Source organism: Ammospiza nelsoni, chromosome 5 (genome assembly GCF_027579445.1).
Source record: "Ammospiza nelsoni isolate bAmmNel1 chromosome 5, bAmmNel1.pri, whole genome shotgun sequence".
In the NCBI taxonomy this organism is placed as follows: Eukaryota; Metazoa; Chordata; class Aves; order Passeriformes; family Passerellidae; genus Ammospiza; species Ammospiza nelsoni.
The window spans coordinates 40,111,964-40,133,322 of record NC_080637.1 but is presented as its reverse complement, the minus strand read 5'-3'; the positions used below and the strand labels follow the sequence as shown (position 1 = coordinate 40,133,322).

At 41.6% G+C, this 21,359-nt stretch overlaps 1 protein-coding gene across 1 annotated transcript in view; it reads right to left on the bottom strand.

The window, feature by feature from the left end:
* Window positions 1-13,705, bottom strand: part of TMTC2 (transmembrane O-mannosyltransferase targeting cadherins 2) — a 237,163-nt gene extending 223,458 nt beyond the window's left edge. The window contains exons 1-5 of the mRNA XM_059472560.1: window positions 13,623-13,705; window positions 13,213-13,472; window positions 12,822-13,119; window positions 12,412-12,521; window positions 11,150-11,207 (exon numbers count right to left, since the gene is read on the bottom strand). Coding sequence (XP_059328543.1) covers window positions 11,150-11,207; window positions 12,412-12,521; window positions 12,822-13,119; window positions 13,213-13,472; window positions 13,623-13,705 — 809 coding nt within the window. The remainder of the gene's footprint in view (window positions 1-11,149; window positions 11,208-12,411; window positions 12,522-12,821; window positions 13,120-13,212; window positions 13,473-13,622) is intronic.
* Window positions 13,706-21,359: the final 7,654 nt, after the last annotated feature.

The following is a 21,359-nucleotide window of genomic DNA, read 5'->3' as shown; positions in this document are numbered from 1 at the left end:
TTTCATACTACTTACTATATTTATAAGCTCAGAAACTCCCAAGGGCATAACTGGATAATAATTTAATCACTCTGTTGCAAAAGTCACTGATTGTAGGGCCCATCCCTTTACTTTATCCATGACCTGTGCTTCTGGTGCTGACGTAAGACAGCATGCAAGTACAGATGGAATGAAAAATTATGTCTTTTTTTTTTGTGTGTGTATATATATATATAGCAAGATGCACAATTAAGTATGCATATTAAATGCAACCATCCTGCTATGAAAAGGGTTCTTCTGCATTTTACTACACAAAATACACCACAACAAGAGGTCTTCCTTGAGCACTTATTCTACAAGTGTGCTCACTTAGTCTTGGCAAAGCACTAACTGGTACAACTTCAGATTCATTCTTAGAATTATCACAGTATCTGCTCTTTTCTTAACAGGATCAGTCTCTGCTACTGCACAGACTTTATACAGGATTTCAGACCAAGAAAAACGCAAAGAGAAAACACACACTCTCCACTAATACAGCATATAGGAGTATATAAAGCACAACACTGTACATTTCCATACTCTACATGCAGATGTTTCCCCATGATTTCTTATCTTGAAAGAAGTATGCCAAATAAAGTGCTCTCACTGCCCCGTTCAAGCAAAAACCTTCAGCCATCACTCCCACTGTGCCACACAAAGAACAGCTGTCCTTAAATCCTTGACCACACTAAGATCCAGTGCAATCTGTATTTTGAAGCAGAATTGTTTCAGTTCCACTAGACAAGCAGGAAAAAAATTTGATAAATTATTTTATCACTCTCATCACTGAAAATTCTCACCTGCATCACTTAGATTTTTTCCTTACAGAAATACTTACAGATAGACTGAGGCACAATTAATAAAATAACTCTTTATTCTCTTTAATCTTGTAATCTTCCCCATACTTACATTTACCTGTGTCTTAGTTCTTTATTTTTATGCTTTAGAGTCATTTTACTTATTCAGAGAATACCCTACGATTAGGATTCAGTAGTAAGAAACTGAGGTTTAAATCTTTTTGCTGTAAAATAAACTCCTGTGCTTTTTCAAAACATTAACATTTAGCGAGCATAGCGTCAACACAAACTGAAACCTCCTGCCTATAGTAAGCTACAACACAGAGAACAAGAAAATCTACAAATTTCAGTCTGCAAGATGTTCAGAACAAGCCAAGCACAGAACCAAATTGATAGACTGAAATACCACCAACTGTGCCTAACAGGGTGGTACCTTGCTCCAGGCTACTGCATCCAAGCCTTTCAAGACACGTGTGGTACTTAACACCATGGTACCTGCAGATCTGTACTATTCCAAATTTCCTGCTTTGAGAAGCCTTCTCCAACACTGTCGTCAAGCAGCACCAAGATCCAGACCTGCAAAGATGAGCAAACCTTTTTTCCTACAAAAATAGTTTATTTCTGTACACATCAAGCCAACAGCTCAGAATTACAATAGGGTTAACACTTATCTTAGCGATATATGGACAAAACACTAAAGAAGTATTCAGATACCTTTTGTATTTTCATCATTTTTCAAGAGTAAAGTACCAAATATCGCTCATTATTAGTATGGCAAGCTAGCAGACTAGGTATATGCCACACAAATAGGTGAAAGTCAATATTCCTTAAGGTCTTTCTTCTTTGTGGGGTTCTTTCCTCACCTCACCACACACTTGCCCAGACCCTAAATGAGGTGGCCCTCAATGTTCTCAGACAGGATTACTCATATTGATTGAAACAGAACATTTAGGAAAAAAAAATGGAAGAGCTGACTGTCTCCTAGAGGAGAAGAGTTTCCTGAAAATTCTTACAGGTTTACTGATGTTAACATATAAACATCACCTTTTTCATTAATAAGCTATTTTCTTTTGTCATGTGCTACATGCAGGCTCTAAATTCCAGGAAGACCAACTAGCTTCCTTGCTCACTGGACATTCAACCCTTCCTTTTGCTTTAACCCTGTATTAATCAGGCACGAAACTCCAGCTACTCAACTCCATCAGGGTAATCCCAGGTTCCACTCAGAACACATACAAACGTACCCATTCAACATTAAACAAAACTGCTTTAGTGAGACTTTCACAGAATTGCAACTTTTAGAGGGCCCTCTGGAGGTCATCTAGTCCAAGACCCACCACAATCCATTCAAATAAAGCAGGTTCACCTGGAGCAGGTTGCACATGATTGTGTCCAGGTGATTTTAATTACCTCTAGAGGAGGAGACTCTCCACAACTCCTCTTGTCTTTTAATTAAAGCAAGTACACTGCTACAGCAAAGCACACTCCAGAGAAACCAAAACTGCTCTGGCTAAACAGCATCTAGACACCTCATAGTTCTTGGTGAAAGGGAAATCATATAAAACAAGTTATTTTCTTAAAGCCCAAGCCATCATTTCAAATTGCCAGACCCCTTATGAAGGCTTGAACCATCCAGCACAACAGACAGTCAAAGATGTGGCTTCAGCTGCCACAGGTTTGCCATGATAGTGAGCAGGAACGGGAAGGGAAGGAGCCAAGCAGTGAGAGATTAGTGACTTGCAGCATCACTCAGGGCCCATCCTGACACACAGCCCCAGGCTCACTTGGGTGCAGCAGGCACTCCTCTGAGGCTTCACCTGCCAGCCATACTCCATCAGCCACATCACCACAACCACCTCCACAGCAGGAGCTGCTTTCAACAGCCAGGCAGAGCAGGAATGTGCCTGGCAGCAAACAGCAGCACAGACACAACTCCAGGTGATCCAGCTTGGCGTTGTCTTTTTTACCATGAGTCCAACAACGTGAGGAACCATTTTCTTTGTGGTCTTTCCCCATTGTTAAGTCTTTCATCTTCTGAATAAAAGTATATTTTGAGGACTCTTCAGAAGCGTGATGTTTACTAAAGAGAAATACTAACATTTTTAACAAGCCAAGTGATTTACATGCAAGAGATGAGTAATGTACTGTGAAATGGAATAGAACATATAACTACATCTTTTCACAAAAATAGAAAATTTATTCAAGTACACTGGTGTTACAAAGAAGCTACAAAGTACTGTGCTACAAAATAAGAGCTGCTAGACACAAAAATGCCATTTGATTAAATTTTTTCATTTTGCTTAGTACATTTTCTTTCAGCAGGCTTTATTTATACAGCCATGCAGCATTTAAATTATTTTTTTGGCACTGGAACCTTAATTCAGATCAAAGTGATTTTAAAAACCTAAGTTTTCTTCTCATTTAATTGTAAAAATGTAAGACATCAGAAGTTTAATTATAAATAATTGGTTAAAAAAGGGAAACCTTTCTTCTGCGACTAATGTTAATTTTGCCAGAGCAACACTCTTTTCTTTCTTAAAGAAAAAAACTCAAAACAAAACCACCCCCACAGACAAAATGACCTTTAAAAGTTTCCTCAAGTACAATTGAAACTGTTTGAAGAAAATGAAACACATACACTGAAAATTCATGGAATTTATTACAAAGAAATTCTTGTTATAATTCAAGATTTTGCACTAAGGAAATACATAGACAGAAGCATACCATACCAAGAAGTATCTTCCCAGGAGGTGTACCGTGCTTCTTTTTGGCATGAGAGCTGGAAGGAGGCCTGGAAAGCCAAAGAGAGGATAGCAGAATGGGAGCAACCTTGCTAGAGACTCACAAACTAAACTTCCAAACCAGAAATTATTTCAGAGTTGCCCAGGATGATTCACCAACTAAATACTGGCACCAAAAAGGTCAGATAGAGGGCCAATACAGAGAGGCTTAATCCAGGATATAAATATTCTTATCATTTTAGTGAGGCCTAGAGTGCTGATATAAAACACATAAAATAAGGCTTGTTAAGATCCTGCCTCATATGTGAGTCTAATTTCTTCATTTTCTTATTAAAATATTAGAACTATCAACATTGTTGCTACTACTAAGTAGTAATATCAAATAAATACAGTATCAAATACAAGAGAAGGTATGACAGCACCTTCAGTGTCACATAACTGTTGGAAATGAAAGGATAAAACAAGTCACAGTGTTCCTTCAATTTTTCTTTATTGAAAAGAAAAACATCTATTTTTAAAAAGCATATGAAGAATGAAAAAAAGAGTATAGCACAGAAGGTTCATAACCTACAGAACAACAGCTGCAAGTTCCACCCACAGAGTCACACCCGACACAATATGGGCTCCTACTTCAGTAAGAGAAATCCACAGTGATTTGGAGACAGGAAACTTAGGAAAGTTACTCTAATGGCCAGAATTGACTAAAGGCATCTCATCTGAATTTCCAACTGGATCTTATCCTCTTCTCAAAGTAGCCCAGTACAAGTCCCCTCCAACAAAGGAGCCAGCCAAGCATAACTGATTCTGACCCAGGAAAGCTGACAGGCTGTGAAATGAAACCAAGAAGATTCCAATGTTTCCAAAGTGCTACAATATCACAAAGACTAAAAATACCAACAGGATCAATCTGCAGAGGAGAAACTACTAAACAAACTATAAAGGCACAGGCATTGTCTGCTTCAAAAGGAAGATTTTTAAGTGTACTATTTAATGTGCTCCTTTGCACATTGGGCAGCAAGAACCTCCCATGTCTTTTCAAAGGCCCACCACTGAATACAATATTAAATTATATATGCACACAAAAGACTTGGAGAAACCAAAGTCATAGAAGTGGCAGACTTTTGAAATTATTCCCACTTCAAGATTTCACGTGACAGACTGAAACAAATCAATCGTTTACAAAAAAAAAAAATTTAAAAAAAATTAATTATCCTGGATCCCAGATTAAGAATTCCAGTTCTTCCCAGTTTGCCTCCAAGATGTTGGTTATAATTTAATTAGTAGCACGTTTCAATGCAAAGTGTCTACTAAAACCCTATTACATGTATAGGTATTAATAAAGAACTTCAACTCAACCACTCACAACCTCACTTAGAGCAGGTTGAACCTTAAGCACGCTACCTCTGGGAAACATTCTGGGGTAAAATGCAGGCACAGGAATTACCACAACATCCATGGCTCCAAAACCAGCCATACACTGAATATTTACAACTGAAATGACACTGGGACAGACCTCCTCTGCCTGCCTTCTAGAGGTAACTTCAGCACACAGCAATCTTTTCTACACACAAGCTGGTTTCCTCCTGAACTCTTTCATCTCCTATTGGAATCTGGATGAAGACATATCAAGGGGCTCTTTGAGCATAATAAATGCATACAGTTTTGTGCTGGTTGGCTGGATTTCAGGGCTTGGTTTTAACTGTGATTTTCCACAATAAAGGGCTTGGCTGACCCCTATCTACAGACAGGTTTTTATTTTCCTTAACTCTTAAAGATCTTTATAATGGACAACATCCAGTGACTCAGAGGTTTTTCCTCTTCCCCCCACTAAGTAATTACATCACCTTAAAACTGCTTCAAACATCAAATTTAGGAAACTATTTTCAGTGGAAGAGTATTTCTGAATACTTTACTCATACACTGGAACTCCATGCTGGCTTTTTTAGTATCAAAGTAAACAGCCATCTCCAACTTCAATAGCTGCTGAGACATAAAAGCTATTTTAAAAAGCATCAACTGAGAAATATTCCTGCATAGAAATTGGAGGCTGGATGCTCCTGATACATCATGACACTGGAAGCCCACACACTTAGCCAAACACACCACCTCCTAAATAAAAATACCTGATTCACAGAGAGCCATACCACTTTGAGATACATTCCCTTGTATCAGAGGGAGAGAAAAATCTTAGACAAGCAGTTAACTCAAGTTACACTTTGAGCAGGCAGCCAAGCAATTGGAAACACTGTGTACAGAAATGAAATGCTATCTCTAAGTTAGGGCTGCAGATAAACACTTGTGGAATATCTTTTAGTTAGGTATTTGAGAGTGTTCAGAGTGATTTCCCACTTAAGCACTGAGTGCAGGTGATTCAACAGCAATGATGTGGAAGTGGCACACTGGAGTCTGGTTCCTGGGCCCAGCTTCCAATTATTAACTGCTATATGTAAAAAGCCATAGAGGTGAGAAGACTGCACAGAAACCTAAGAAGGGCATTGGCTGCTGTTGAGTGGGTTTGTTTCCATGACAATTTTGGTCACTGAATAGTGACCCTGTTTCAAGAGTTCAAGTCTTTTTTAGGATTTAAGTATGCAAATTACCAAGCTGCATGAAAATAGCACACAGGCACTGGCAGGGACTTCACAGCAATAGTTCTGCTACCAATTACTGCGCTGTTCCCCTGAATGAGAATTGGCCTAGCCAACTGAAGCATGTAGGAGCTAAAAATCATACAATCCTCTCATTAGCAAAATAGCCTAGGGTAACAGGAAATTCAGAAACACCCATCCTGGACACAGGATGCTAAATTCAGAAAAACGTGTCCTCCCTTGAAACCCAGGTCAGAGGTCAGGGCAGGGCTTCTGGGGTCTACTGACAAGTTGGTGAATAATAAAAGATTCCACAGATCAGTCCAGTCATCTAGAAGCAATGGTTTGTACAATCATACAGAAAATCCCCATTCAATCATCTGTCAGTCTCTGGCTTGCTGGGCCAGCTGGGACAGGGAATGCTGCTGAGGCCAATGTGCTTAAATCCTGGACAGAAGGAAATGATCTGAGGCAGTCAACAGTGACCCCCGTGAATATATTAAGGAGCCTTTGTGGCAAGCTAATAGCAAACCTGTCTAGCTCTGTTGGAAGAAAGATGCCATAAAAGGCAGGGTCTCAAATTTTAACATACAACAGAATTCTGCTGTATTTAATATAATGATAGTATATATACCCAAAGTGTTTTTACAGATTACATTGACTCTAAACAGTTTTTTAAGCATTGATATGGGCCACTTGAATAAACTATTGGACAAAAATCAGAATAAGATATAAAGGACAAAAAATCTTATACTGAAAAAATATTTCCAATAAAACAAAAAGCAATTTAAAAGATGAAGAGATAAAGGAAATAAGGGACATGAAGACAGTAAACAACTACTATTTACCTCCAACTGAAACCTGCCACTATTCTTGAAAAATTTCCTCACAAAGCCACTAGGACAATGAAGGCTAACAGAGTAATTCAGAGTGTCCTAGGAAATACAAGGATTAGTATTCAAGGAAGCCACTTTTACTTTTTCTCCCTCTCGAAGCTTAACAAGGCAAGCTTAACGAGGCCAGGAATGGTCAGTGAAGCATCATCAAGGAACCTTCCCCAGTTACAGAGGCTGGGTGACAAAATTTTATTGGCTTCAAACAGTTTGATTTACCAATTTGCTTTTTCCTTGAAGTAAAACAGAAATTGAGAGATTACTCGATCCTTGGCTGCTGCCCCAGTGATCCAGCTTGTTTCTTTGTTTCACAATCAGCTGCCATACACAAACAGCAGCAACCCTGTGCTAGCCTGAAGCATCCTCTGAAGACAGAGCCAAGTGCGTGTTGCTGCCTTTGGAGATGTCTGTCGTAAGCCATTCACAGGTTCACAAAATATTTCAATTGTCCTAAAGTAACAGAGTCAGCAGCAGTGTTGACATGTTAAGTAATATTTAGGATGCCATTCCAAAGAAACACTTTCCTCTGACTCTTCAAGTTTCATTCACCAACAGGCTAGCCTTTGGGAAAAATGGTTTAGCATGGAGCTCTGCAGAGAGTCAATCTGGGAAAGAAATTGCAAAATTGACACCCTCCTACTAGGGAGGGACTGCCTGTACAAAAAAATAACACATCTTAACTCTGGATGACCATCCCGAGACAGGATAAGCACCTGATCTAGCAGATGTGAAATGAAATCCTACTGGCATCCTGACTTAACCTGCCCACAGAACAAGCTCCCACTCAAAAGGATCATAAGGAGAGTTTACACCATCAGTCACCCCAAGGAGAAAACCAGGAGTCAAAGGTTGCCAAGGCATAAGGCAAACAATAGGCTTCCACAATCAGGAGAAATTACAAAATTTATCTTAAAACTTTTAGCATAAGGTTCAGGTGTCCAAATAAAATGCTTCCACCTTTCAAACAATCATTTCAGACAAAAATTAGGGTCAAAAGAACAGAGAAGGAAATGGGCATTTACAAAAGGCTTCTTTTCCAAAAAGCAGACAGTTATCCCAAAATCTGAGTAAAAACTATAAAATATCCAGAAATATGTATTTTTTTTAATCAAACATAAAACACTGGCTGAAAGAAGAGATTCACTTCTACATAAGTAACAATAACACTAAGCATCTCTGCCTTCAGATTTAGTCTGTTTCTCCAGCTTTTTTTTTTTTTGGAGCAACTCTCACCACAGGTTGCCAGCAGTCTTGCATCGGTTTCAGCATCAAATATTTCAGCTGAAGAAAGAAACTACATAAACAAACAGCACAGTCTGATTCAGTCAACTTCACAGAAAAAAAGAATAAAAGAAAGAAACGAACCTAGCAGCAAACAACAAGGGAAGGGCAAACTTCCAGATGAGGGAAGCAAAGGAGCTCTAATTCATCACTCTTGCAGCAATCAGATGGTTAACAAATTGAGATGAGATACTTCTGAGCCTTTCAGCGACTTTCGCTCTGGCAAACTTAAAGGATTCAGAAGTGCAGCTGGAATACATATGGGAGATGTTGGAGAAAGCTGAACACTTGAATTTGTAACTCCACTGTGTGCTGGAAGAACTTCCTGCAGATGAGGCGCATCCCGTCAGCGACTCAGGGAGACTCTCCGTCTGCTAACAGGCATGAATTTATCTCTGAACTAGCTACCAGAAGTGACATGCTTTATGTTAGTGTTACATATGCAACAAGAATCTTAAAATAAAGCCAGTGGGGACACAACTTCCTTTTTGCTTTCTGTAATCTCTATACTACAGCAACTCAAATGGAAAAAAACAAAAACCAAAACAAACCACCCACTGATATTTTGGATGAAACTAAGATTTCACATTTGGATCAAAGTGTTTCATTCAACACAATTTTTTATGCAGAAATCGTTTTTAAATCAAAAGCCAAATACATATTTAGGTTATGCTCAACATTTAAAAAAGAATTGGTATTAATAGAATATTATTGTGCCGGGTTCATCCCATTAGACAATCAGTTATCAGTTCACTTGCTTAATACTCAGCTACAATACAAACTCAACTACAAACCTTTACTACACAGCCTAAGTTACTCAAGCATCTTCTCCAAGTTATCTTTACTCCTCTATGAATATGTTAAAGCTCCTGTTTCATATAAAAATTATCTTTATGGTGGTTTGAAATTAGCATGCAGAAGATGGAACAGAGGGGACAAAGGGAAAACACTACAGAGAAAGCACACAAGCCCCTGTCTCCCCATCACCCACCTCACTCCCGGAATTCAGAAGATTGCAGCTACCTGTAAACTGGAGCTACTAAAAGCTACTGGAGAGGTGCACTCAGAGCTGAGAAATTGAGAAGACAACAAAAAAGGGCCATAAAAATCGCAAATGTAAATTAATAATCAAATATACACACACAACAAGGAGACAGATGGCGAGTAATTTTCCCCAGTGCACTTACACTTGTTCTTCTAGTGCACGTATTTGGGTCACTTGCTAGATTAAATCTCATGTGGCAGACCCAACAGAGGTACTGTCAAATGTGTATGAGCTCAGCCTGTTTTAAAATGATGCAAGTCTGACACTACAGGGTGAAAACATTTAACAGGATTTTTGCAACACAGTCTGGAATATAGCCCAGTGACTTTGAAACAGGGCTGATGGATATTTTCTATGATCAGCAAGGCTGCCCCATTCAGGCCTGCTAAATAAAATGCAGTGTAAGCTAGAGAAAGTTGGTCTGTGCTACCAAATTTCATGGAAGAGCCCTACACAGACAGAGACAAATCTGTGCTCATTTTCCAGAACACTGATTTTGACAATATGTCACTGAGACAATACATCACTCAAGGTTAAAGCTTCCTACCATACTCCCCCTAAAATATGCCTTTCTTCTGAGATTTAGAAGAAAGGACCACCTCAACAGATGAGCTGCTTCTGCCACGTTTACTGTAACAATGCATGACCTCGGATACACAGAGCACTAAATCTTCCCCTCCCCAGCCATGCACTGGCAGTGACCTGTCTCAGTCAGCACAGGCCACATGAAGGATGACAGCCTCCGTGTAAGGCACCCGCAGGTCAAACTGCCAGGTGGGCTGGTGGGGCTTAAATGCCAGGCAAAAATGGTCATGCCTATGTGCAAGCCTAATTGTAGCAATGGGCCTCCCTCCTGTAAGAGGGAGACACTGACATGAAACACAAACTGTGTGTGCAGAGATTAGCCCCCCCAGCCTTTAATCTGGCAAGAAACTGAATTTAACTTGGTGCAAGAAGCAATATCTTCAACACATCTGCAGGAATGGAAATTGCATTCCTCTCTACTCTGTTACCAGTTTTAAGATGATTTTGCTTAACAATAAATAAACCTTTATTAACAAGCAATGTGAGCTAGAGTAGCATCAAGTATTTCCCCCCCTCTTCTTCATTCATCTCTTGTTTTGGGTTTCTACATACCACATTCAGCTTAAAATAAATAAGTAAAAAGAGGGGGAAAATATATCTATTTGCTTCTAGCTCTAGCTGAACAAGTAGGTTTTGAGCTGGGGAGGTGAAACTCTAAGTAATAATCCACACACATAACTAGGAAATATCATAGCTGTCTGTAAGAATCACAGTGGCAGGGACAAGGGTGGCAAAAGCTTGTGTTTTCTAGGTCTACATCTACAGAACAAAAAAACAAAAAAACAAAAAAAAAAAAAAAAAAAAAAAAACAAAAAAAAAAAACCCACATAAACATCCAACAACTGGTCTTTGTGTTTAGAAACTGACAAGTGACACTTTCATTCAAGGCAATCAATAAGTCAACTGCTCAAAAATATTGGGATTGCACTGACTATGTGCAATATATCAATATATCTGCATAGCCTGAAAGAAACGAGTTAAGCAGATTAATGACAAAAGGTAAGAACATGTACATTTGCTCACTCAACTTCCTCAGGCTTAAAATTCATGCTATTTCAGTTTAAGCGGATAAAGGGTGAGAAACAAAATATTGAATCCTTTGGTACAGAGTCAAAGCCCAGACTACAAGCAAGTTTGTTATATCACTGTCCATAGAGTCTTTAGTTTGGTGCCGTGCTGCTGCTAAAATATTACATCTTACCATTGGAAAATTGATTTTGCTATAAGAAGTTTTATGATGCCACTTAATCTTGCCCAACCTACATAAAAAAATACAGAAAGCAATTACAGACACTCTTTATGTAGTAAGTTTGATCACTATATTAAAAAGAGAACAGTTGATGTAATTTCAATATAATAGCAAAGGAAGTAGAATAAAAACCATGGCAATATGCTGCCCTCCTGAAACAAGACATTGCTGGTTCCTAGCTTAAATGCACAATCTTGGTTCAGTTCAAGTTAGTAGCATGATCCATCTCCTGCATGTGTCCTGCAGCTCCAGCATCGACCTCCTTTTCTACTGTTACATTTCAAGCCAGCTCCTGCGGGGCAGCAAGATTCTGTGATTACACTTAAAAGAATACTCTGGGTCTGAGCCTGCCTTTTTGAATAGATAACCCTTTCTAGTTCAACAATTACTAGCACGAAACAGCCCTTTCTGCCTTGTCCCTTCCTGTGCTGCAATTGAAAAACATCCTAATTAGATGACCTCATATACAGATATGCCATTAACTGGCTTTCACAGCACTCTATTCAATGCCTAAATCTTAGCTACAATGATGAGAAGTACTTTATTTAGTTAGGAGGTAAACACATTAACACAGCAATCTTTTAGAATACCTTTCAAACAGTGTGAGATTAGTACTAGCAAAATCTGTGTGTGATTATCTTTTCCACACTTTCAGAGATGACACTCAAATACCACTTTTTTCTAACTGTATTAAAGCACACTCAGGCAAGATCAAGAGTAACCCTGACCTCCACATCAACAGCCCCAGCAAGTACTTCATACTGCTTTCCATGCCTAGTCCATTTGAACTGGCCTGCAGGACAGGCTTTTAGGCTTGTGCTTAAACAATCCAGGTTTTGCCCAAACATTGCAATATATGCTATGAAGGGTTATGTAAATATTCCACAGCTCCTGCAGTTCTTAACTATAATAAGCAGGTTTAAAATAGCGTCGTTGTATCAAAATATTCACTACTTCCTATTGATCCAACTCAGACCTCACATTTCAGGGAAACAGCAGACTTTTCTCTTTTATTGTTTATGAATGAAGCGTCAAAACTTTCAAATAGGCTTAAGAAAAATCACTTAGAAAATTGGAAGACTCACAGAAACCTAAAACCATTTAATTGCTCACACGGCTTCAAGTACATGTAAATGACCTGGAGGGCTGAAGCCTGAATTGCCACATTCTGCAGCCAACTCTGTTCCCAGCCAGAGACCTATACCAGGACTAACACTTGGCATTTGCTTCCAGTATAATAGGTTTAATAGTAGCAAGCCATGAAAACGGGGGAGTATTCTGGAAGCGGTGACATCTTAAACGCGGCAGGTGCACTGTAATACCGCTTAAGGGAGGAAAATTCCAAGTTTAGTAACTAATTACGGCAGGACAGGCAGGTTATTTTCCAAGGCAAATGCCTAATCAAAGACGCATCTGACCCTTTCGCATCCCATCAGCGCACCGGGAAGTTCAACTCATCATCCTGATCAGGCACATCCCTCATCCCACCTCGCCGTGCTTCCTCCCGTTTCCTCCTCTCGCACCACAGGCTCCAAGGCACCAACCCTGCCGGACAGCCGTTCAGGGAGTTGGCTGGCACCGTGGACCTGAGCCGTGCCCTAAGACCCTCCGCTCACACACCCACCAGGGCACTCCTCGCTCGCTCCCGCACGGGCAGCCCCGCACGCGTGGCCAGCCGCCGGCTCCGCAGGATTCCAGCCGCGCCGCCGGCACGGGACGAGGCCGGGAGAGCCGCGCCGGGCCGGGCCGGGCCCCCCAGCCACCCACCCGACCCCGGGGCACACGGTCTCCGGCCTCAGAGGAGAGAGGCTGATGAAACGCTGTCAAAGTCAATCCCGGCTCACTTTTTGGATGGTTTAATTCCAATGGAGCATGAATCACCCCAGGACGGTTAATAAGTTTAGCCAGGCGTGCTGTTCTCCCTAACAATACATTATAATTATGCATCTGTTTTAAATGCGATCGGATTAAGTCACCGGAAAAGGCACAAATCGGAATTTCCCCCGACTAAGAACATCGCCTTTCCGCAGCTCCGGCGGGCAGGTACGGCCAGGAGAGGAGCAGGTGGGCAGCCCCAGCCAGCCCGGCGGCGCTCCGCTCCCCGCGGCCGCCCAGCGCAGCCCGGCAGCGCACGGCAACTTCCCGCGGGCGCTCGGTGCCGGCAGAGCACTCGGTGCCGGGGGAACGGGACGGGAGGCGGCCGGGCACCCCGCTGACACCGAGCGTGAGGAACCAGCCCAGGACATGCCAACTTGCATCGTCGGGTCCCCTCCCGCTGCGTGGGGCCGGCGAGGACCGAGTCAGAGCCATCAAAGCTCCGGGACCCTCCGGCGCCGCCCCGGGCACCAGGAGCGGGGCGGCCGAAGCTCTGCTCCCGACAGGTGAGCAACCCCCGCCCGCCCAGCCACGCCGCTCCCCGCCCTACCTGTCATCGTAGCAGAAGTCGGCGCTCAGGGTGTTGAGGTACAGGGCGAGCCCCAGGGCGCTGCTCAACAACTCCGCGATCATCTCTCCGCCTGCCTCCGCCGCCGCCTCTCGCACCGGGGCAGCCGCCTGCCCTGCCCGGCCTCCCGCTCCAGCCCCGCCGCGCCTGCCCCTCGCGCCCCCCGGCACCACGGGGCGCCGCTCCGCGCTCCGCCGGCGGCCACAGCCTGACGGCGACCCCGCTCCGCCGCTCCTACCCCATGGCAGCGGGGCGATCGGCGACGACAGCGCAGCTGGGCTCAGCGGAACGGGACTGAGCGGAGCGGGGCGCGGCTCCGGCTCCCGCCTTCCTCCCACGGCGCCCCGGCGCTGCCGCAGCTCCGCTCCCCGCCCGCACCCCCCTCGCTGCCGAGCCGGGCGCCGCCGCCGAGGCTCTGGGAGCGCCCGCGTGGGGCGCCCCGGGCTCCCACCGCGCCTGCGTGCGGGCCCGCCCCGCGCCGCCCCTCGCGCCCGCCCCGCGCCCCGCCCCGCCCCGCGCGCCGGCGGCGGAGCCGGGCCCGCTCCCGCTCCGGCCCGGGGCTCGGGCTGGGCCCTGGGCCGGGCCGTGACCCGGTGCCCGCTGGGCACAGCCAGGGCTTATTGCCCTTCCCCTTTGCTCCTTGTTCCATTTTCCTGTTCCAGTCGCTTTTCTCTTTGACTTTTTTCCCTTTCTTTTCCCTTTTTCTCTGTTCCCTTTTCTCTTCTTCCTTTTCCCGTCATTATTTTCCTTGTGTTTCCCTTTCCCCCCGCTTTTTTTCTTTTTACTCAGCCGTGCTGAATAGGTCAGAGTAGTAGCAAAGAGAAGGGCTCTACCTCTATTGGGGATGGATGCCAGAGCAGGGGGCTCCACACTTGCCCACAGCGTGCTGTTTATCAGTGTGAACATCCATAGGGAGCACTTAGCTTAGCTTATAGTTAAGCAAAATCACTGAAACTTGGCAGAGAGGGTTGGAAACAAAGACACCCCAAGGCAAGGAGTGCTGCAAGCTGGTGTTCCCTTGCTCCCTCAGGACATCCCCACAACTGCAGCCCTCGAGAAGAGGGGTGGGTATAGCCAGAGATGCACACTTCAGACTGGAAAGGAAAGCCAGCTCTGGAAAATAATGCACTGAAGCAATCTTCCAGAATTCATGGGATATAGAGGCATGAAGTTATGGAAAGGATTTGGGTCCAGCAAGCTGATTATTTCTTTTCTATAGAAAGTTTTTTAAACATTGCCTCCTTTCGCAGCTAGCCAGCCCTTTTATGTAACTGTTTCCTCATGATTGCCATCAAGTGGCACATCATGCTGTCCCAGAAGAATGGGAGGCTGTTCATCAAGCTGTGTCTAATAAATTGGGGAACTTTTAACAAGTTTTCTTTCTCCCCTATGTGATTATTTAATGCTCTTCTTTGCAACCTCAAAATATACGAAATGCATTAAGACCTCTTTTCAAGCAATGCTCAAAGTGCTCCTGGGAAGTCTGCCCCAAGTGTCACAAACATCTCAGCTGCTTCTACTTAGATTCAGGGAGTGTGTTATCACCATCAGTGGCAGTAATTGCAGACATGGGGGGAGGGTGCATTTTTTTCAGAACATTAAAGCTTTGAGGGGCCTTATTGAACCCATTAGCAGATCACATTGATCTGGCATTAAACTTTTCAGCCTGAAGCACTGAATATAGTAACCTAGATTTTAAAGAGTTGGTACTCTTTGTCAGAAGACCTGTGATCCTTCCTTTCAGACACCGATTCTCAATATGCTTCTGGAGCTACTGCCAAGATCCCAGTCATCACGACTTCGTCCTCCTTGCTGCAGTGGAATTGCTGAATTCACACACTTGGTTTGTACAGCTCCTTCTGTAGAACATCCTAATAAGTTCTGCATAAAAAGCAGTATAATTGCTGCTGAGTCATAGTGGCAGAAGCCTCTTGTTATCCATCAAAAGCATATGTATTTTTCCTTCAAAGAGGTAGGATTACAGACTGGGCTGGATGGGGTCTGGCAGAAAAGCTTTAGAAACAAAATAAATCCTCCAGGGAAAAAAGTTTAACAAAGGCAGGCACTGTCTAATAAAAGCAAGTGTCAAGAAAGGGTGGGATAAAATGTGTAACCATGTAGAGTGCTTGTTCCCCAGGACAGCCCAAGTGCTCCAGGGTGACTGGAACCAGCCTGTCCAAGGAGATTTATCTACCCTACAAGAATCTACAAAGTCTGTATCTTGCAGACACATTTCTTGTTTCTTGCAGAAAGAAAGGGCAGGCTTCCTCCCAATGGCAAGAGCTGTCTCCAGTGGAGATAACCTGCTTTGTAGAAACATACAGATGGCAACATGTGCATGCAGCACCCCCCTGGTCAGCTCTGGGACTCCACAAGCCAGGGCCACGCCAGGGGCAGCAGCCAGAAAGAGCCAGCGCAGAAACCTGGAGACAAATTGAACATAAAAATTATTGATGCTGTTAAACAACAACACCACAAAAGAAAATAAGAGAGTAGAAATCAAATAATGATAAAAGAATTCCTTCTGTTCTTAGAGTTAGTTAAAAGTATTAAGTGCATGTAGTTATGAACAACATGATATTTTACTTTATCATTGAGAGATACCAGACAACATTCTGACTCATAGCAGATTTACAATGTGATGTGCAGGAACCACAAGGTGTCAGAAGAGCTAATTTAGAAGTTCAGATCTGTCACTAAGCAAACATTTTAAAAACAGTCTTCACCTCCAGAAAGTCACAGGCTGTGGTGCCAGGGAAGAGGGAAGAGGTGTAGGGTTGTAATAACACATAATAATAACAACAGTAATTATAAAGATAACTAGAGTTACTTGGTCTAACAGCTGATACACTGTGTAGAGCCTAGTAGACAAATTCACTTTGTTCTGCTTTATTGCAAATATGACAATCAAAGTTATCTGTTTTAATACCAGTTGGGAAATTTCTTCATTAAAGACAATATGGACTCTGAGTCACCGTGCTACAAGATATTCCACCTAAACGGTGCCTGAAAGATTAAGTTGTGGCACAGCATGTAGAAATACATGTCTGTCACAGTGACAGATTTAGTTAACCGGTCACTGAGTATGAGACCTTAAATGTCAGGGTAATGCATGTGGTAGAGATCCCTCAACAGATTAGATTAGACACCTCAATTTCTATACACTGGGTTCATTTGCTGGAGCTTGTAAAAAATATTTGTGCCAACTTCCTTAAAGCATCTGAGAAGAAAAAGGCTAACCCCTTGAAAACTGCTGGGGTTTTTTATTAGAATGAGGCAACTGGATATTAAATGTTACTATAGGAATAATTGGATAATAAGTGGATTTTTTTTGCCAGTTCTTACACTTTGATACCATCAAAGAAATGTCATAACATACTGTGCCTAATCTTGAACAATCCAAATGACACCCAAAGATGTGGCTTAATGAACCTCAGAAATGTAAACTTTGGTCCATTTTGAAACACCCATGCAGTCAAGAATAAACTGGTGTTATCTAAGGAAGGAAAAAATATTTTATTTGATCAAAAATGCAGAAAAAGGAGTAGAGGAGAATGCTTTAGCCAAGTGCTGCTTTCACAATTAGTCACTAATCCATAGAGGTAATGTTGTTGGATTCTGTGGACTAGGATCCAAGCTGTTGTTTTCCTTTCATGCTAACAAGATCATGATAATCTTCAAAGACACCAGTGTTTCTGCTTTCTCTAAGAAATTCCTTTTTGGTTGTTTTTTTTGTTGTTGTTGTTTGGTTTGGTTTGGTTTGGGTTTTTTTGCTAGTGTTATGGTAATAATAATATCAGCAATGACAGCCAAAGTAAAAATAAGTTGCAACTCCAAAACTGTAAAATTTCATGGAAATCTGTATGAAATATTGTAGATATGACAGTAAAAGTTAAATAGATGCAGGAAAAACAAGCACACACAGGACTTTCATCAGTACTTGGAAGAGATTTTAACTGAACACATTTCTTAAGGATGTACATTTCTGAGAAGCACCAGTTCCTACTTTAGATCAGTCAGTGGAGCTAGAGTATTGCTGCAGAGCTGGAGAGAGAGAGGGGGAGAGAAAGGGAGAGAGAAAAGCGATGCATTTTTAACTTGACCTAATCTAATTATGCAAACTCTCTCTACAGAGAAAAAAAGATTCTTCAAGGGAAGTTTCTTGTATGCACAAAACATGCTGGAGCATTTGTATGACTCATAGGTGAGCATATCACAGTGGCAGAGAAAAAGGTAATTTTTAGTCTTTTTTGAATTTTCAAGGATTATTTTCTTAATATTACTCCATTCTAGACTAATCCTAATCTGCTTTCCATATTTATCTCCCCTGTCCTTTGAGATAGCTCAGAGAGAGATCAAAAAGAGTTTTTAATCCTTCTTGTTCACAGTAAGTTGACAGTATAAACTTACTAAATGCAGATATGTCTATTTGTCATCTCCCAGAACATGCTGCTCTTACTGTTTTTCTCATGCTTTATAAAAATAGTAATATGCCAGTTTTGGTACTTGGAATTTGTTTGGTTTGATTTCATTTGGTTTTGTTAGGTTGGGCTTTTTTGTAGTTCCTTTTATCAAAACAGCTCAAAGAAATACAGATTCTTAAAAGATGGCTCTGGAAGTAAATTAGAATTAGCCTCATTTTATACAGGTGGAAATCAAGGCAACTGGCATTTGTGTCAGTTTATCCAAATCATATGAGAACTCTACAGCAGAAGAGGAATCTATCCAAGGTCCCAGCCATGATTCCAAGTCATTCATTTGCTTTCATCATGAGATCATCCTTCCATTCACAGTAATTGATATTTCCTTAGACAAAACACAATGGAATTATCTCAGGGATTAATTTGGCCTAGGACACTAATTCTGAGAAAAGTTCTACTTGACAGATGGATGCCTGCAACATAACCAAGAGGTCTGTGGTGTGCAGCCTAGATTTTGTGCAGGTGGAGGATAGGGAATATGAGTTGTGTATCATATCCTGCCTCTCATCATTTCTTGGCAGCTGTATTGCTCAGTAGATGGAAAAGTTTCATCAGCAGCTGAAAATCTGTTCCTTGTCATCTTCCTTCCCATAGAAAGAAGCGAATCATTGTGCTGTCTCTAAGTCCTCTACTTTTCAGGCTATTGACACTTCCCTTGTGATGCAGATGTTGAAAGACAGTTTTTACTCTAGATCTGTCTACTTCTACTTTATTTGTCCTTCAAATGTACAACCTGGGATATTGGCTGTGAAAATTGGACAAAAAATGATACATCTCTATGGCAGCAAGATCAGATCTTCATCCCACAGCAGAGCAAAAGCAGCCAAAGATGCAAGTCTAATTTCCACCTCAATCCCTGCAGATTTTCTATGGAATAACCTAATTTACTTCTTTACCTCAGTACAATCCTGGCTTCCTGCTGTATAAGCATGAAGTAAAGCCAGGAAAACCATGATTACTCTTATTTCAGAGGGAATATGTCAACATTACCAAAACATATCTAACACCGTCACAAGCACAATTCTCGAGAGTTAAATAAACAAGGGGAAATTATTATAGGGAGTAAACCTTTGAACCCCTCTAAACAGAGTCAGTTTGATTTTTCATAATAATATTGGAACTAAATGACATTTTTTACTGCAATGTAGACAAGCCCAGAGAGGATAATTCAAGTAGTTCTAGGTTCTTAATTAACAATATAGCAGAAACAGCAACTAAATTAGCAGGAATTAATGTTTCTTCTCATCTGCTTGCTCAATTTGAGGAAACCTTCTCTGTATACATGAAATCCTGAATTAAAATCTCGGATGGCCTCTGTCTCCATACTTCAAAATATAATTAGCACATGCTAGAAATAAAGTCACATTAAATTTAATTTTTAATGAAATAAACACACTGCATTTTTAGTGGTTTAAGGACATTTCTATGTTAATTTGGAGATAAAGCAATTTCTTCTTTTATTTTCAAATATGGTAAAATGCGAAATATGAAATGTGAGGGTTTTTATACACAAGATTTGTAGCAAAAGTTTAATCAATCCTGTGGAGCATTTTCAGCTTTTAAGTGATGCAGTGACTCAGGAAATGCAGGTGACCCAGATTTCTCCCCTGCTGTGTCACACAAACAGATAAATACGGAATTGTATACTTTCTGTGAACAATGGGTTGACGGCTTGACTACTGGCTATTGCATATACATTCTGGATTCCAGTTACAATGATGTGTGCCATAGCATGCAATGAAATGAAGGTTATAATCTCCAGTGTGTACACCAGAAATAAAATTCTTTGTAGACTCTATTCCAGTACTTTTCCCTCCCATGTACATTGGCAGAGAGGAGAGAATTCCCTGTCTTTTGCAAAGTAGCAGCTTTCTAATTTGTTTAATATCTTCTTATTTTTTTATTCTAGTAATGTTTGCTTACTTTGTTTGCTTGGGAAAGTACACCTTGAAAAATATACCTAGTGCTATCTCCCATGAAATTTACCATCACCAAACTGGCCTGTCTACACCACGGTGTTTCCACACTGGTAATAGCAAACTTGGACTTTGATCAATCTCTAGCAACCTTGAGGACAATTTATCATCAGATTGTTTTTGTTATAATTTTTAGATAAAGTTGGTAAAAAGAATGTTATTCCTTTCTAATTCCATTAGGTATTTTTGGAAAACAACGATGTCCTACTGAATACATCTCACGACTTCCTGTGTTAAGTCTTTAATTTAATTTCCTCAATCTGCTAATGAGTAAGAGATGCAGCCTCCATGATCAATAACAGGATTTTCCCATATGCTGGCTACCATGTGATTAAGTCCTTATTTTGTAGGGCAGGTACATTGTCAGAGATTTTGGATCATGTTTGTAGCTGGTATAACTTGTCACATCTTCAACAGAACTGTTGCAGTTTCAATCATCTAGTGTCTATTCCTTAATACAGAGTGCGGCATGGAAAGAGATAAACAGGTCTAGAGAATGTTGACATTTTAAATTCCTTCCTATCATATTTTGCACAAGAAGAAAGCGCATTAAATTTGGCAATGTAAATAGAACCCAGATTTTAAAATAGCCAGGTTCTCTTATGCATCAAGGAGAAAGAAGGATATAAACCAGAATTATTGGCTTTCTGTGATATTTTATATTCAATTTTCTCTTGTTACATTCATGCCATGTAATTGTGTGCACATGTGTACATGCGTGGTCCTTATTGTGCAGGGTTACAGCCGGATTCTTGTCCGCATGCCAGAGCTCTGCCGGGGGTTCGGGGCGCTGCTGCCTCACCCTCCTTTATTCTGTGAGCAACAATGAATGCTCCTTCCTATATCTGCCAAATGCATGGTTTGATCCCATTGATATCCATTTGGCATCAGGCTGTTACTCACTAACCCTTCACCACAGCTATTAATCACACAAACATGCAAGGTAGGTCTGCTCAGTCGTCTTGTTGCTATTAAAGTCCATTGCTGAAATACATTCTCCCAGGTGATTCCTGCCTCTACAGCCTATTCCCAGCACCCACTACATATAGACCCATCCAAATCGCTGGGCATGTTTGTCCTGGGGTGACGCCCTAAACCAGCACAATGTTCCAGCTGTTTTGAAGAAACTGTCTTTTCCATTACCTCAGAGTTACCCCTCTTTCCCTGGACTCACCCTCGGCACTGCACTGTTGTACATTGCAGCATATTTTAGCAAGGGACTTGGAAGAAACCCACACATTTTAGAATGCCATTTTGAAAAT